General features: G+C 34.1%; 2 protein-coding genes across 5 annotated transcripts in view; one reads left to right on the forward strand and one right to left on the reverse strand.

Moving 5' to 3' along the window:
* LOC148174851 (diacylglycerol kinase eta) overlaps positions 1-18370 on the reverse strand; it is a 57856-nt gene that overhangs the window by 34994 nt on the left and 4492 nt on the right. For 3 of the 4 annotated variants that reach the window (XM_088037623.1, XM_088037622.1, XM_088037621.1), the window contains exon 2: positions 14513-14623. In XM_088037623.1, coding sequence (XP_087893749.1) covers positions 14513-14623 — 111 coding nt within the window. Of the gene's footprint in view, positions 1-2030; positions 2182-14512; positions 14624-18370 lie in introns of those variants that run through there. The other variant, XM_088037624.1, reaches the window with a different exon arrangement.
* On the forward strand, positions 7941-12321 carry LOC148174852 (uncharacterized). The gene is made up of 2 exons (XM_088036309.1): positions 7941-8006; positions 8053-12321. Exons 1-2 carry the CDS (start codon positions 7995-7997, stop codon positions 12289-12291), a joined length of 4251 nt encoding a protein of 1416 aa, XP_087892435.1. The 5' UTR covers positions 7941-7994; the 3' UTR covers positions 12292-12321.

The following is an 18370-nucleotide window of genomic DNA, read 5'->3' on the forward strand; positions in this document are numbered from 1 at the left end:
CTCCAACGAGCTATTGCTGTTTCAGAAAATAGTCCAATTTTTGTTCAGATTCACAAGAAAATGAATGCGAAACAAACAATAGTTTCTTATTACCTCGATATCTATTAAGTTTCAATTTAATTTTTTGTTGGATATTGATAGTCTTTCTTCGCTCACAATAGTCACTTGGCACACCTACGTGATTTAAATAAAATTTATAAAAGCATAAAATTGACTAACTTGCATTGTGCCACTCTCTGTGTTTGCAGAGTGTTTACTAAACTTTTGAAACTTTAAAACATAAATAGCGAAAATCAAAACGTGAAAAAATTAAATTGGTAATTTTATTTATGAGTTCATATAAAAAATTACAGTTTTAGAATGACGATGTCTTAAAGATTCCGCAAACTATAAATTCCTATTGCCGAAAAAGAAGGCTTTTTTGAATAATTATAAACTGTACACCTGTTTATAGAAGTAGTTATTTTCTGTTAATTTAAAATTGGAAATTAAAAAGAAAAAAAAACTTTCATGGATATTTCCTTTGTCATTTTAGTTATTTGGAACGATTGAGAATATTTTATAATTTGGATTCAGAGGCACAAAAATGATTAAAAACTGGTGGAGACGCTTTTTATGGAGGGTGCATTTTTAAGATTTCCATAAAAAATAGTTAATTTAACATTTAATTGTTTGGCTTCAACATGTAAATTGGTTTGCGTGTCTAAATTTGCAAACGTGAGTAAAAATCAGAAAAAACGAAGTAAATTATATTCCTATCCTTTCCCAGTTTGCTTCCACAGTAGTTTGACATTTACTAACTACACGTTTTACTTCTGAAGAGTTCCCAATTTAGACCGTTATTGAGATGCGATTCCGCTTTAAGGAACTTTGAACTTTGTGAAATTCTGGAGCTGTAAATAATAGTCTGATAACTAAGGTTTCCTAATGTAGTGGAAGACAACAATCAGTGCCTCGAAATTTGATATTAATCGATAACTTCCATCAAATCCATCACGACACACACCAAGTTTAAGTAGTTCTGTCTTGACACTTAAATTACGATAGTTAGAAATGCAAACTATTGCAATTAAGTAAAGTGATTGATACGGCTATAGCTTTGCTATAAAATTTGATGAATGCATTTCACTTAAAAGTAAACATTTCTTGACGTCACCAGAACGGCTTGTTTCATTATGACTGTCACAGACCATTTTTTCCCCTTCTTTCAATCTCAAGCTGTAGTGTCTTAACAAAAGCGTCTGGAAACGATGAATTATTCAATCTGCGGCGCTGTATTTACTTTTTTAATCACGGGATTTTCGGCTAAGACATATGAGATTGTTCCCAGTGGACAAAATCGCCACAGAAAAAAATTGTTTTACTTATTTAATTAGAGAATAATTAATTAGGAAGATGATTTAAAAAATTCCAGAGCTCGACTGTTAAACCACTAGCGAGTCGTGCAATTAATCAAATATCAGCTAAATCGAGTTTGTCGGTTTAACTGCAGTTTCAACAAATAATCCAATTTTTTTTAATAACGCACGAGTACTCGAAAAAAGTTTCCGGCGAGCAACATTTTATTCAAATTATTCGAGGGGCGCGTCCTATTTATTTTTAATAGGCACTTTGAGTTTAGGACGCAAAATTTAAGCACATACGACAGGCTCCACAATTCAATAGCATCATACATGTTTAAAAAAAAGTCTCATCTGGTCTGACCATGACCTTTATGCCGCACTTTTGTGGAGATGAAATCGAACATGCTCTTTATTATTTCATGCCATTTTTGCAACATCCTATGTTATCATTTTGTGCTTATCCTGATCTAATCAAAGTGCTTTAAAACAGTTTTGGTGTTTTGGTGAAGAGTGCACGTGCCAAGTGATGAAATTTTCGTAAATACATAAAAGTTTACAACATTGTCCAAATTCCAAATCTTTGAAATAATTAGACTAAATCCTTAGCTACTTCTTTCTGTATTTATAATCATAATTATGACAAAAGTTTTACAACCCGCCCTTCTAAAAATAATCATCTAAACCTACCTGTTCTTGTCGATTCTGTCAAACTTTACGAACCCTCCGGCTCGGCAAATAGTCGTCCCGTGTGGGACTGGCTCACACGTGTCTGTTTTGACAGAGATACGTTGTGATGTGGGGCATCGATAGCGCGTCCGTTTCGTGCAGCGGCGTCGTCGATACTGAAAACGGGACGTCGGCGTCGGCAGCGTCGAGGTGCTTTCCCATACTATACGCGAAAAGGGGAGGAGCACGCAACGAGAAAGCTGTTTCTGTGACGTCATCAGTGAGTTTACGCTCTACTCCGACGCATTAAAACGCCGGATGGGTTAAACGACCTTCTGGGTATACGTAAACCAGGTCCGGACTGTGATCATTTTGCTCCGTTGGGAGGATACAGGTGTGTAATGGAGGATTAATGTGTTATCTTCCTGTTTGTTTCATGGAAGACTGGGTTTAATTGTGCTTCTCGGAATTGTTGTGCGCGAGTTGGCGGGTAATTTGTTGACTGTTGATGATGCGGGGAGAAATCTGACAGGTTTTACACGGGGAGAATTAACGCAGGAAAATATTAAATTTAATACAAATTGGAGGTGTTTATAAATTAAAAAGGAGGGTTTTCCGATCGATACGAACTACAAATTAAAATAACTCATTGCATTAGAGTTTATAAACAGAGGAAAATTTATAAATAATTTTGAATTTAGTAGTATTGATATTTACATTCATTAAAAACAGAACGTCATTATAACAGTGAAATATTCATTTCTTTAATGTTGTCTGGCGTAATTATGGTGGATGCGCCGGGTTAATTTCCTGTTTCGACATATTTAATTCAAGTTTCTTGGAACTAATGACGCTAATATGTTTTCACATTCACATGTGATTGAGGTAATGTACTAATTTTGTTTAATTAATTTGGATAAAATTATTTATTTTTAATTCAAGCAATGTATGAAGGTAATACACTTCCCCGGCGGAGTTCTTCGACCTAATACATAAAATTATACGATTTTTTTTAAGTTTGAATATCGGATTTTTTATAAATCTAATTTTATGATATTCCCACTAGGATACAAATTCTGTTATCATATCGTCGTTGCTTTTTTTTACAAAAGTCGTTTTAAGCTTTCAAAATATCTCAAGAGATTACACCTTCAAACAAAGCAATTTATCAGAACCAAAATATAACTTTTATGCTATATCCAGCATCTGCGTGGGATCTGTAATCATATTTTAAAATCTTCAAAGTATTTATATTTAAATAATTTTATGGCACATGCAAAATATGGAACAAGATTGACGTTCGCTTTATTCTTCTAAGACTTTGCAATTTTGTAATTTGTGTTAAAAGTAATAAATAAATAAAAGTTTTATTACTCAAACTTAAAGAATGAGCTCTTGTTTTACATCTAGAAAAAGTAAGTACATTTTTTACATCTAGAAAAACAACGCAATGAAATAAATTTTATTACTTAATTACTTAATTAATTTTATTATTTATTATTGATGTGAAAATAATTGATGTCAATAAAGCAATAATGGTAGTTCTAATTTTTTATTGGCACTTCTGAGTTTATTTTTATTTTTATTTATTATATCTAAAAAATATTTGGGTAATTTCTTCTCTATTTTTTAAAGCCGATTACAATTTGAAAAAAAAATCGAACCTCTATTCTATAAACATATAATATATTCTATATTCTTTATAGAAGCCTCTCAAAATATGATCAAAAAGGAATCTAGAGATACTTGTCCTCTACCAAACGCCCTAAAAACGAATAAAATCGGCTAAAAAATAAATTATTCAAAATTCAAAATACGACTTAGACGCCAGAATGTATCTGTCTGATCAGAAGAATCTTATTTTTATAAATAGAATTAGACGGCTAGAAACGTTGCAAAGAAATCGTGTAATCGCAAATTGTATCTTCTAATATGTTTGTGTACGTTACGAAGATTAGATAAAAAATGTTGCATAGATATCACAAGAACTCAGTTAATGATAAAACTATAGTTATTTGTTTCACTAGACTAGAAAATGGTCTTTTGGAAATGCGAGGAAAGTATTGAAATCCGAGCATTTCCAAAACATTTTCTAGCCGTGTCAAACACGAAATTTTGTGCGCCGACAATTATTAATAGTTATTTAATGTAAATATTGACACAACCTGATATAAGCACAGCGTTACTACAATATAATCAAAGTGTACAACTGAATAAAATGCGAAGAGCCTGTATAACGATATTTTGTCGTTTCCATTCGCCAAATCTGGCAATTTTATAATTGAATTATCCGCCATCGTTGTCCAAAATCCATCTCGAAACTTTTTTCATCAACCCTCCTCTGAAATTCTCGATTTTCACCACATCCTTGAGCACAAGCACAAATAGAACTCTTCAGTTGGAAAAGTAAACTCAAAAGCTAAATTAAATTTATGAATGATTCAGGGAATAGCTTGTAGTTGCTATTTTTACTGAGAACAAATATCAATACGCAATACAATCACACGTGTAAATAAAAAGAGTAAACAAACCTCACCTTAGCCAAGTAAATTTTATTGAAAGACGACGACATTTAGCGAGAACACATTTGTAGGAAAAATAGTGTTTGCGTTGGCGTGAAGAAAAGTGTGTTTTTTCTTGGGCTAGACCACGCACGCACTTCTTTACACAATTATAGGAATAAATAAGATGCGTGGTTTCATTACGTTTAACCTTACTTTAATTGGAATAGCAAAAATTCCAAGATAAAATGAATATTAATGAACGTTTTTTAACATTTTTGCATGATATATTACCAAATTTTTTCTTTCCGGTGTTGGCTGCAACTTCGTCTTATTGTTTTCCCCACAAACATATTTTTGCCCGTAGGTGTGTCCCCGTAAATAACACCAGAAATCTTCGTTAAGATGAAAAGTTCCAAGTTGTCAGCAAACTTTTTAGATAGTCAAAGTTATAATCATCCTTCAGTGACTGAGGATTATGGAAGTTCCAAACAAGTTATTTTCTTTATCGGGTGTTAACCTTCGGCAAGTTTATTCCTCAATTTGTGCAAACACACGATCCAACGCAAAACTTTTAATACGTCATCATTCTCCCTAGAAAATCGCCAAAGGGTGGAATACGTTCGTATTGATTTAGAACTCCACCTAAATAAGACATTCCCTAGTCGAGAAGAATCCGGAATGAATTGTGAATGAATTCTTAATAAAGCATCGCCGTTCTGCATTGTGATAACCCTGTGTGGACGATTCCTGCTGGGTTGCTTTTTATTTATTAATTGTGCTTTGATTATTCGTAATTAGCGTTTAACTCCTATTGTTAACTCAACAATGTTGTATTGATTACGGCTACCATGTACCTATGCATAGTTGTGCAGATTTCTCCACAAAAGCCCACCGAACCGTGAAATTCCAAATGTTTTATCTCCATTTAGTCTTATCTTATTGCCAACTGAATCTAACTGTGTAAACGTGAAAGCGGTATCGAATTTAACAGAATTTCGAACCAACTAAAATAACTCAAATACATAAGAACAGTCCAAATACGTCTTGAAATCTGTGTATTCAATTTACAGCTCACATTTAAAGTTGTATTGTCTATTAAACCAGGATTTACGCTTTTAATGATAAAGTTCTGATTTTCAATCACTAAGTTATAATTTGCTATACCAATTTAATCCACCGAAAGTTAAATTAAGCGCCTCTAAGCAACTCTAAATGTACTTTATAATTGATGAAGTTCGGTCTTGAATTAATAATTTGAGTAATTAGAGTTGGTATAATAATACATGATCGGCGTAGAATTAAACTGACCTTTGAGATATTGATATGCTAAAAATAGGTTTCAACGTTATGAATTTGCCAAGCGCAAAAAGCACCGGATCTGTAAAAACAGAGATATTCCAGAAAGTTAGCCAAAATTTATTCCAACTAGTTACACAAACAATAATTTATTAAATAATATAATGTACAACACAAACGATGAGAAAGCGAAACCGGCATTTGCTTTACAATAGGGTAGAACAATAGCACTCATAAGCCCGGTGCAACAAGAGCCTTTCCGGCTGTTTATGGCGAGCGAAGCGAGCGTTGTTACAATATCAAGGTCAAAATGTACTAAATAAATATAATAGTAATATTAAAACAGATTTTCTGATTTTAAGATTTCTACCAAACATTTTTCGACCTTCGGGTGAATTGAAAATTGTTATTATTTTATAGAAGTATAAGCCAAATGGACCTAGAAATGTTTCCTTTGTCGCTACAATATCTCCACATCCCATGCTTTTGACATAAACTTATAGGTCCGACTACTGTATCTGAAATTCAAAAACGAGTTTCCCTCAAACTCGTTTCCGAAGCAATTTGTGTAAAATTTTTTCGTTACGTTATGACAACAAATGTAATTTTCCTTTTATCCGTTTGTGACGGGACGATAATTTAAAAGCTCAAGTTTGAGCACTGTAAACAACTGTGCAACTCTGCTTGATGTTGAAACTTAATTTATAATTCTTCATTCTTTTATGATAGTGAAAAACTATAAAGCTGAAATAAATAAAGTGACGCTGCCAGTTTCGTTCTGAGGATTAAGTGATTATTGTAGTTGACAGTGCGAAGAATGTTTTATAATTTCGACTGTTAAGCATGCGACAGATTTACACAAATAAACTAGCTATTATGGTTAAAAGTCTTAAAAATCGTTGAAATCACTTCAATTTCGAATTGATATAGTCTATATCTATTATCTAGATTGTGCTTACTACAGTGCTGGTGTTAAGTTAGTACAAATAATAATTACCATTTCTACTAACAGTTAACAACAATCAACTATCTCTAAAAGCCCTATAGACTCACATGAGGTTGATAGGGAGGTTTGTGTGGTTAATCTCCTAGTTTTGCTGCTATTACACGTCATCTCTGTTTATATTCCCCACAAATTTTCTGTTTGACTTGTTTCCACAATTCCCCTTTAACAAGCCCGTATTGTTCAAAAGTAAAACCACCTCACTACCTACCTGAAAAAGAAAACGATAACATTATCTCAACGAATTCCAGAAGCCTTAAAGCTAGAAACAAAGTTTTACTCAAATCACAAACGAAACGAAAGCTTCGCAAATCATCTGCAGACCGTTCGTGAAGCTTTTTTATCTATCGCCGTTGAAGTATTCCATCTTCGACGTTCTTTTTTCAGCGGATTAAATTTGGCAACAGTTGTTGAAAGCTGGCGCTTAATGTGAAAATGTTTAAATTGAAAGAGGTCAAACACGTGGAGCGTCTGGAGCGTCATTACGGAGTACTTTAAGTAAAAAATAAATTTGAATAAAAAATGTCCTTTAAGTGTTATCGATTCGCTTGGAAATTTACGAATATATGGTTGATGGTAAACGAATTGGAAACATCGACCGCTGAAAAACGGCTTACGTTTTTCGATTTAATAACATCGACAGCGTCGTCATAAATCAGGAACTATTGAGGGCTGCAAAGGGCCCACAACTCGGGCGACATTTCATACATCAAAGGATGTAATACAATCAAGTTTGGAAATTTCTCTGTCTTGGGAAATTCATGGATTTTTCCAGGTCACTCACTACATGCTCACGGCTAAATAATAGAACATTTGAGATGTCGACTCGTGAAATTTGATAGTCTAAAGGCAGACGCCGTGAATGGATTGTTTGTCTTGTGCAATCATTTTCAATTGATAAATCGAGAGGAAACCCTTGATAGAATAGACCGCGTGAAACTGACACTGAAGCTTTTCATCTCCCAGTGAATACATTTTCAATGAAACCTTGCAATTTCCTAATGAGGGGATTGAGAGCACAACTACAACATCGTTTTTTTGCATTTTATAAAAAACAACCTTATCATTATTGACTTACTGATAAGCTATCGAACCAAATAATACTCTTATCATCCGAATGCAGTGACAAACAGTGAATTCAATCGAAAATACCCAAAAAAAATCGTGTTAAGAAAGTTTCAAATGAGACCTGATGTAAGTACTAAAAATTCTTGAATTTATAACAAATTACCATCTGCAGAAATTTCGCAAAAGACCAGGAACCACCGATGAGGGTAAAGATTACGAAAATATTCTTGTAGCTTATTACTCCCTGAAATTCGTACTGAACGACGACATCGCAGATTTTAAAATAAGTTCAAACGATGATAAACACGGATCATTCGATGACTTGGTTATTCAAGTCATTTACACGAACCGCGAAAAAGAACAATTCAACATTCAGGCCAAACACAAGCAAACTAATAAAAACAAAACTTTACTACTTCAAGCACTAGCAGCAGAAAATGGAAAATTCAGCGTTAAGAAGCGGCTCCAGGAAATCAAAGACAATCAAGACGGTTCCAGGTACATTCTTTTTACAAACAGACCACTTCAGATTTCTGATGACAAGAAACTGATACTAGAAGAAGAACATTTTTATATCTTCATTGTTCGTGCCGGTGACCACCATCTTGTTAGCACTGCAGCTCAGGGAGTTTTTAACATCAGTATTGAAGAAAAAAACGTCAAGAATAAAGAAGCATGGAATGAAATCAAACAGTACAAGCGTCTTAGTAGCAACTTCTATTTCTTCACAAATCAGAAGAACGTAAAAGAAGTCCAAGAAGCTGTGCTTTCTTTATTTCAAGAGAAGTTCAAATGCGATGCTAACATTGCAAAAAATTACGTTAAATTTATTAAAGATTGGAGCGATCGTGATGGGAAGAAAAATAAGCTCGATAAAGAATTTTTACAATTGAAAATTGCGGAGCTTTTGCTGACGCCTTACATTTTGATTCCTTCATTTGATGTGGAAGAAAATGAGAAATCAAATTTATTGAGAAAAGCCATTGATAGTTTTGACATTACTGTCACAACTACTGACAGCAGGAACAACTTTTACAGGATCAAACACAAAGTGGATATAGATACTTTAAATAAAACTGCTAGAAAATATCATGTGTTGCCAGAGTACGTTTTATCAGAATCAGAAATTTCCAGTTTACAACGAAACATTTTGATGTGGATTTTAAACAAACAACCATTGATGGTAAAAGTTACCAGCAGTAACGAAACTTCAATTTTCCAAGCGGTTAGACGATGCTCCGGACAAAAAAAGTTTATTTTAGTAGGAACCAAGAAACAACATCCAGAGCTTTTAACATTTCGGAATTTAACAGATCTGTACATACATTGCAAAGAAATATACAAACAAGTTGTACAAAAATTTAGTTGTGCTTTTAATGGACAGAAAGAAGTCACCCTTGAAAAAATCATAGGCAACGAGGAAAAAATTCGCAGCGCGTTTTCCACAGACGAACTTATTTTAATGCTTGATGAAACTGGGCACTTTGGAAGTTCAAAAATCGTCATTCCTAATTTCTACTTAGAAAGACGATTAACTAAAATTACGATTGATTTTAAATTTATCGAGAAAAATGGAGATAATAGTCACATTTTGGTCAGCGGTAACACAAAACTAAAACGTCTGAAAAGTCTTCTGCCAGACGCCAAGTACTTAACACCGGAACAAGGCCCCTTAAATTCACCAGTGGATTCTTCAATTGAGTTCTTCGGAAAATGTCTCTACATTGCAGATCAGTCTTACGCAAAAGAAGCGTTTAGAATAATATGCGAAAACAACCCTTGTCATCACTTTTGCCTCGATGACGATGGTGAACTCCTTTGGTTGCAGAGTTCCCAAAATGTTAACACTCTGACGCACTTTGCAACAAAATCCAATCACTTTGTAAAAGAATTCGAAGTTCCTGGAACGAGTAAATTGCACATCATCTGTGCCGACGCAGGCATGGGGAAGTCAATGATGATGTCAAACCTTAAAAATAGTTACTCGTCTGACTGTTGGGTGCTTAAAATTCTACTCAGAGAGTACATTTGCTTTTTCGAAAAAAAAGTCCACCACGAAGAGTTTTTTGAGCATTTATCCCAGCAGTTAAAGTTGAGCATGTTTGAACAAAAAGTTTTTGATTCGTTCAAAACTCAAGGAAAGATAATATTAATGTGGGACGGAATTGATGAAATCAACAAAGAAGTCTTTGAAAATGTGTTATACCTCATTGAAGACTTAAAAACGGAAGATTTTGTCCAATGGATTACTGCCAGATCGAACTTGAAACAGGTTCTTGAGGAAAAACTGAACACACTTTCTAGGAAAATTGAGCCGTTTGAACGAAAAGAGCAGAAAGAGTTTATAAAGAAACGCCTTCATGATGACGAACTCAAAGATACCATCGACGAAATCCTGCAGAAAGTGGACGATGCACTGTTACGCATTCCTTTGCAGCTCTTTATGCTAACGGAGTTGTACCGCAAGAACAATACGATCTGCAAAAATCTTTTAACGCAGAAGTTCTCAATCATTGACCTCTTCGAGTTTTTAGTCGAAGAAGCGTTCGACTTCTATTACAAAAAATCAAATATAGACGTCAATAGCAACAACATCGCCAAACAAATCGTTGAAGAACATAAAGTTCAACGCATGGAATGTTACCAAATCGTGGCGTTACATCTGTGCCTACATCCAACGATTGTAGCTACATTCAAGTTACCATCAATTGAGAACTTCATACAAAAGGTGAAACAGGAGGGTGACTCTTTTGGGATAATTGAAATTGTGAATAACACTCCCAGTTTTTCTCACCAAACATACGTCGAGTATTTCGTGGCTCTTTGGCTGTCGATGAACTTCACCAAAATTGAAAACTTGCAAAGTTTCTTCTTCGATGAAAGTTTCAAAGGGGTGAGATTCATGTTTGATTTAATTTTATCGAAGAACTGTCCCGTCCATAAAGCCGTTCTTCACAAAAGCGTCGAAGGTGTTGTGAAAAATTTGAACCAAGTTAATTTAAAAGATGAAGCTGGTAGAAATCCTCTTCATATTGCGTCGTCGTGGGGTCAAAGTCATGTTCCTCTAACTACTCAAAAGAAGGGGAACAAAACTATTGTAGTTACCGAAAAAAGAATTTTTCCAAATAGTGAAAGTGGAGAGATTTTGGACATCTTTAATATTCTTATCACAAAATGCGACATCACAGAAAAAGATAGACTTCTTCGTTTTGATTGTCTTCAATACGCTGATCGATCGTTGTCGTTGGCTGCGTTGGATTCTTTTGCCCAAAGGATGCGCATTGATTTTCAAGCACTTCAAAATTTCAAAAGTCTTGAGAGTGTTCTTTATTATATCGTTAAATTTGATTATGGAAATCTGCACAGAGACCTGATAGAACTTCCGTACATAGAAACCGTCACCGGAGGGAGCCTCTTACATTTATGTGCGGCTCACAATCGCCAACAGATTCTTCCAAAATTGTTCAACAATAAAATGTACCCTAAAAATATTAATAAAAGAGACCACCGAAAATGGGCACCGGTGCATCACGCTGTACACCATGGTCACTTAGAAATGCTCAAAATGCTAAAAGAAAAAGGAGCTGACATTCACTTGGGGAGTTCAACCGGAGAAGAAACTCCTCTTTTCGTTGCTGCAAAATGCGGGCATCTTCAGATATTAGACTATCTGTTGAAAAATGGAGGTGATATGAACATTTCCAAAAAAGACGGTTGGACTCCTTTACTAGTGGCTATCCAGAGAAGCAAAATTCAAATTGTTAAGTATCTTGTGAACCACAAAGCTGACGTCAATAAACCAAACAAAAATGGTTATGGCCCTCTGCATGTCGCGGCCAGAAAAGGAGACTTCGAAGTGGTGAAATTCTTAGTCTTAAAGAAAGCCAATGTGAATATGGTTGGAAAAAACGGGGAAACTCCTCTGTTTGTTGCTGCAAAACTGGGTTTTCTAGACGTAGCAAAGCTTTTAGTTCGGCATGGAGGCAATGTTAATGCGGTCAAGACCAACGGATGGACACCTTTGGCAATAGCTACAAAGTCTGGAGACTTACCAATGGTCAAGTTGTTATTAGAGAACAGAGCTAGATGGGATGCTACTATTAGAAGTAGCAAATTATTGAACCCCATGAGTTGGAAAATTGAAGCCGTTAATCCATTAAAAATTGCCATAGAGAAAAACTATCCACAGATCGAAAAACTATTGGGCGAATACGGGGTTCGTAATATTTTAGAACCCAGAATTTTTCAAAGCGCACCAATGCCTATACCTGAAGCTCAGGCGCTTTTAGATAAAGGTGCCAATAGCAAAACAAAGGAAATTATTATAAGCATTTTAATTATTTTAGTTTTTGTTTTAATTTATTGTTGCAGTAATATGGTGAGGATCGTAATGGATAAATTGTGGTCGTAATTTTCAGTAAATAAAATGTATTTTTTATGACCTTAATACTTTTGATTGATACTTCAAGAGTAATTTATCAAATTGCTGTCAAGTTTTGTTTTCATTTTTGTTCCTTCCTAAAATGTAGGTCGGAAAGACCTAATCTATAATTGATTTGTGATAAATTGAATCTTTTCGCTACAACCACTTGAAACTTGAAAAATAGATGAAATACAATCGAAGTAGGTGGAGGTTACAAAACTTGAAGATTTGTGGAAAAAGTAAAACCCGAATAAATTAATGTAAATTAAGAAGACAAATGGAAGAAATTTTGCAAAAAACATTTTTGGGTTGCCGACTACACCTGGATTTACTCAAATATTCAAAATAAGTTTCTTTAGAAAAAGAATAAAAAAAAAATGCAAAAATGGTAACTTATTTGAGGACGAAAACCAAAACTGATTCCTGGATTATATTAAAAAATGAGCTCATACTAAATTGCAGCAAAACATCTCTTCAAATTTGACTCAGATTGAAATAATTTATTAAAAAAACGTCCTTTCAAACTAAATTTCACCAGAAGCAGTCCTAATTGTTTAATTCAATAATAAAAATCCGTGTCCATTAAATAAATTTATTACGCAAATTCCAGCAAGAAAATTTTCGCTCATTACTCCTATTCAGAAAAACACTTCACAAAAATCCTCACTCTCCATTTTGAATATTAATCCCTTGATAAAAAATGTCGTTTGTACTTTCCGCGAGTCTGTCTCAAAACCCTGTAAAATCCCCTAATATCAGTAGTCATACAAAAAAGTTTTATGGAATTTTATTTCCCTCGTGACATAACACGAAGTCATAAAGGTACCCTACTCCAGGACGACATAAAACAGAAGCAGGTGCGTTCGTAAAGGATAAATGTACTGCGCGCAGAATCCAATTGATTGCCCGGACCAACTTTTCAGGAGAAAACCCGGAACGTGTTCCCGGATCATAGCTCCGGGTCAAAATACCAAAGCAAAATTGAAAATAATGAAGCGGGAACGGGATCTATTGTGGTTTAGGATAGGCATGGACGTATGGAGTCTTCACAATCTACTTAGGTAACAATAGAAAATTCTTCATCACAAGTCTATGCTCATGTAAAATCAATTAACGCTTCCGGGTGATAAAAGTGTAGCTATCAATGCGTAGAACTGCGGCGTCAGTTTTAGTAAGAAAAGAAGCTGAATTTTAATGCAACTATAAAATAAAAGTGTTTTTATTGGGGTTTTAATTCAGCAGGACGTGAAAGCGGATTTATTATCACTGACATTGTGTTCTTCCACTTTTTAACTTTTTTCCGGTGGCGATGATTCAATATAATTTATCTAAGCACGTTAACAAAGCACCTGAAACTACCTAAAATTGTCCGCTCTCATTCTTCCACACGCTCCTCGTTCTCTCTTCTCTTAATTGACCCAATTATAAACTAAAAACGTTCCCGCCGCGAAGGTTTTAGGATCGCACCACGCTTTAAGTGCTTTATTGAAAGAGTAAATTCAACGCGAGTGTTAATAGAATTCGACGATGACGACAGCTTTATCTAAAAAGTGGATTACGCACTAGGCGTTCCATCGAAGAACTCTCACAAATGCGAAAACCTCTTAACAGAAACAAACTCGAGTCGCACTAACGAAGAGAAAATTGTATTATCTTGACACGTTCGTCAATAAAAAGTGCAATATTTACGCTTACAGTACAGAAATTTGATTAAATTCGCTCATTTTACCTGAAACCCTCGTGTCTGAAAGCTCTGACAAGCGTTTTATGCAATTAGCTTGATGATGCAATGCTGCAGCGTAGAACTCCAATAATGCGCAATTCTGTTTCTATAGAAGAGTTTGCTACTGTAATTTAATTTACTGAGTGTTCCTTTATTTCCGGGTAAGAGAGTAGTGACATGTGAGTATTCATAAAATAACCACGTAGCACGGAGCGCCAGAATAATTTCGTTTTATCAAAACCTATTTAAAAATGCAAACACTGTCACAAAGTAGGATCACATGTCTAAGCTTTCAAGGCATAATTTTATGAGAAATCCTGCCGGGTGTATAAACACCATTATGAAATTTTTACGATATTAAAAGCGACAATTTTCATCATTCATTTTCAACGGCGCTCAAGCTGTCGTTGAAATGAACGACTCATATTAAAACGACGTTTTTACACAAACGTGTCTCTCATTCTGGTTAAAATTGTGTAGTTTTACCTTTGTATCTTTGGCGTAGTATAATTTGCGTCCTTTTAACTTGAAGTATCTTCTCCTCCATCGCTGGAACGACCAGGTCTGTTTTAATAAATACCCTTCCTTGATGGAAGCCTGCAAAACAAGACTACGATTATTATTGTAGGAAATAGAAAAGAAAATCTCTAAAAAATTCATCCCTTATCCCAAATGTGCACGTTTACGGTTTATTGCATTTTTCGCAAGCAAAATTACAATCATAAATTCTATACAAAGATTGTAAATATCATTTTGCAATGGTTATTTAAGAACCTCCTACTAGATTCTAAAATATTTAGGATCTAAAGTTGACTGGTATTGGTGGTTGAAATTTTAAACCCTAATAATTATTTTTAGCAAAGAAATTAAACTTTTTGTAATTATAAGGTTTCCCAACTTCTAACATTCGGGTTTTAAAAGTTTATCTTAATATTTTTACCTGAATTTCAGCTTATTTCATTTTTAATTTCTTAAACTGTTTTAAGCGTAAAAAATTGTAGTAGTGTTCTTCCAAGATTATAAAACTTCTCAGATTATTTAAATTGTGTTTTGAACCACAGTACATGCAATTTTTAACTTCTTTTAGTTTTTCTAGTTCCTCTAGATTTCGTAATGCTCCAGAGAGAATTTCATATGTATTCTAAATAAAATATTTAAAAATGACTGTTCCTAATTTGGTTGAAATAATCCAAATTTTATTTTTAGTAATTTAGGTTTATAGAATTCGTTTAATGCTGCAGATTTTCCAGACTTGGACTGTCTAGAAGAATACCTACACATATATGAAAATGTTGCTAGTTTTTTAGAATGCTTAAAGTGATTCTTTTTAAAAACTTTAGATTTTTTCCAAATTCCTTCCAAAAATTGAAATTGTTAAATATTCGTAGCTTTCTTACCTTCTTCTTGTATTTTTATGTTCTTTACAATAAATATGCTTAGTTTTTTCTATTTATCTTTAATTTTTCAATTAACTTTCAATCCTAATCTTTAAATTCTTTATTTCGTAGTATTTCTATAGTTTCATTAAATTTAATTATCTGTATTGAGAAGAGTAACTCTTTTTTTCACATTAGAATTTCTAGACACTTGTGCGCATTCCTAAAATTCTCAGTAAGTATGAATTTAAAATTTTGAGTTTCTATAAATATTTAGAATTTCTTTTGAAAATGTTTGAAAAAGTTAGTACTGCAGATTTTTTAAGAATTTAGTCGTGTTGAAAATAGCAGCTTCGTGTGTCTAAATTCTACCCCAATAAATTTTGAAATCATTTAAAAAACAATTAAAAATGCTTGAAGAATAATCTGAAAATTCTTTTTCTTTTTACTGAAAGTTAGTGTAGAAATGTGTGCTCCTTTTGAAAAGCATTGAATTTGATTTATTAGTTGTTTGTCCACTGAGCACACAGCAGTAATTTGCAATATCACACTTCAGACTGCGATAAGTTTAATACAATTCCCCAGGGTATAGGAAAATAGGAAACGAGGAAATTAATATAGGATTTACCGCTGTAATCTATTATAACCGCTCAAGTTTAGATTGCGTAAAGATGATATTGTATTCTCTCGACGCGACGTTAATAATAATAATGAACGGAAACATGAACTGTTGTCTCAAAAGCTGTATTTTTAGAGACGAATATAAACAAACCTGTCCTGCAAAACCGGTGCAAAAACTTTTTGTTGCTCTTTCCCTTTTTCTTGCCTCCTTCCAATCCTTTGCTAGGTAAATAGGTGGTTTTCCTTGGGCCACAGCCTAACGAAGAGCTGCCATATTATAATTACTCAGACAAGAAATAACACACAGTTTGAGTAGTAGACGGTTTTATAATCTCAAAACCCCCAACTTTTCGCAGGATTAACCTTTGACATTTTCCTTTATGTACAAAAGTTCGCCAACAATAAGCTTTTCCATCCCTTCGCTCCAATCCCCTCATGAAAACAAGCTCCGCTTTATCGCCATAATCTTAAGAAATAACAGCTGCCGCTTTAACACATTCAAATTTCAGAAATATTTGTTTAACTTGCACTGGCGGTAAAGAAGCATATTAATTGATGGATTCATCCAAGGGTTAAGGTCAAAGGTTACAGACGGGCTAATTTTATTCGAGAAATGTTTGGATGAGATTTAAATATGGCATTTTTATCCGATTTCCTCGTAAATATTTAGTATTTTCGCTTTGTGCCAATAAGCGAACATGTTTTTCAAATCCCCGCTGTCAGATTGATCTGATGAATAAGTAAGTAAACGGCTGTGATATAGAAAAAGGCAAAAAATAACGGCGGATTTTGTGTGGATTCAATCCTTGACCTCTGGAGATTTTAACTGAATTACGCCGCAGATTTTTTCTGGTTATGAATAGTGGAAACTCGGAAAGTTACTGGCTTAATAATTTGTTAAGGAAGTACTAGAACTTTCCCAAACACGGGAAAAATCCGTGTAAATAGTTAGCTTAGCCAATACTTGGTATTCAAATGCCACGAAATCGCTTCTTTCAACAAATTTTACAAAAAATTCAGCAGACTTTACCTCTTGTAAAAAACTGGCAACAAACGAATATTGTTATAACGGTGGAACGTGCATTAAAAGCACAAAAAGTGCACAAAAGAAAATATGTTTTTGACAGCTTAAGAAAATTCGACACAGAAATGCTTTCAAGTTTTAGTGTTTTCCATCCACTTTTGTTATTTTCAATTATAGGCTTTCGTAATCTCGATGGCTTACCTATTATTTCTCGTAATTGCTTTATCCTAGTCTTTGTCGGATTCGTATTCAGCAACGCCGCTTCATTCTTACAGAATTTTATTTTCAGAATTGTTGTGCAAAACTACAAAAGCAGCCTCTCCGTTTCAAACAAGTTCTAACTCATTACCGTTTTTAATAAAATATTATTCCGAACTTGCAACTTCAATTAAACTGCAAAAAGTCTTTGTGACAAGCACTTTACAGAATTCAGTTATATGTTAGTTTCAACAGCAAAATTGACTTTATGTACTTATTTTAGAGAAGCATCTGCAAATCTTCGCTCTACTTTAAAAGGATTCTCAGCGCATTTTATCAAAATGTGGAATCATTCCACTTCGAAAATTTAAAAACCGCCAACAATAGATTCCCACAAAACCCAATAATTCGATAAAATCAAGATTGGTCGTATAATATGAACTAGATTAAAGAATGCTCTAGTTCCAGCCCGGATAAAGCAATCCTGGATTTAACGACAGAATGATAAAAAGGACTAACTGGACAACTGATTTAACGTAGAACGCCTTCAACTAAGAATCCCTTGCCAAATAGCTGTCAAAATAAAAGAGAGTTTATGGAACAAGGTTTCAGAACTCTGCATTAAAGACCCCAAACTAGTGCAATAAATTAGAATTTACAACCGATGCAAACTTGTCGCTAAAATGGACGTCCATAAAAGACAACGTCACCGCAATCATGAATTGCAACGTTTGCATCATTCTAATTGGATTCGTTGTAAAACGCTGTGCACGGCCTAAATCGACCTAAATAAAATTATCCGCGTCCTTTTTGAATTTTCCCACTTCATTATTTTATTCATATTGACAAAACGAGCGCTTTCATCCTACCAAAATGAGATATACAATAAAACGATTCAGGGAATTATTATTTTCGAGACGGGTCGTTTCCAACATAAAGAAATTTTATTTTCAATTTACTGAAAGTTTAATAAGTAATTAAGATGTCTTTTAATCAGTCAGTATTTTATTTTTAGTCACAACCCATGAAAGCAGTTCTGGTTTTAATTAGTCCAACTATGCCATCGCAAAAGAGATCCTCAATGAACGCAATTTTCTGGCTTCGTCATCAAAGCTTTGCCCCGGA

The sequence above is a fragment of the Gnatocerus cornutus genome, chromosome 5 (assembly GCF_029298725.1).
Source record: "Gnatocerus cornutus isolate USDA-ARS CGAHR chromosome 5, icGnaCorn1.1, whole genome shotgun sequence".
In the NCBI taxonomy this organism is placed as follows: domain Eukaryota; kingdom Metazoa; phylum Arthropoda; class Insecta; order Coleoptera; family Tenebrionidae; genus Gnatocerus; species Gnatocerus cornutus.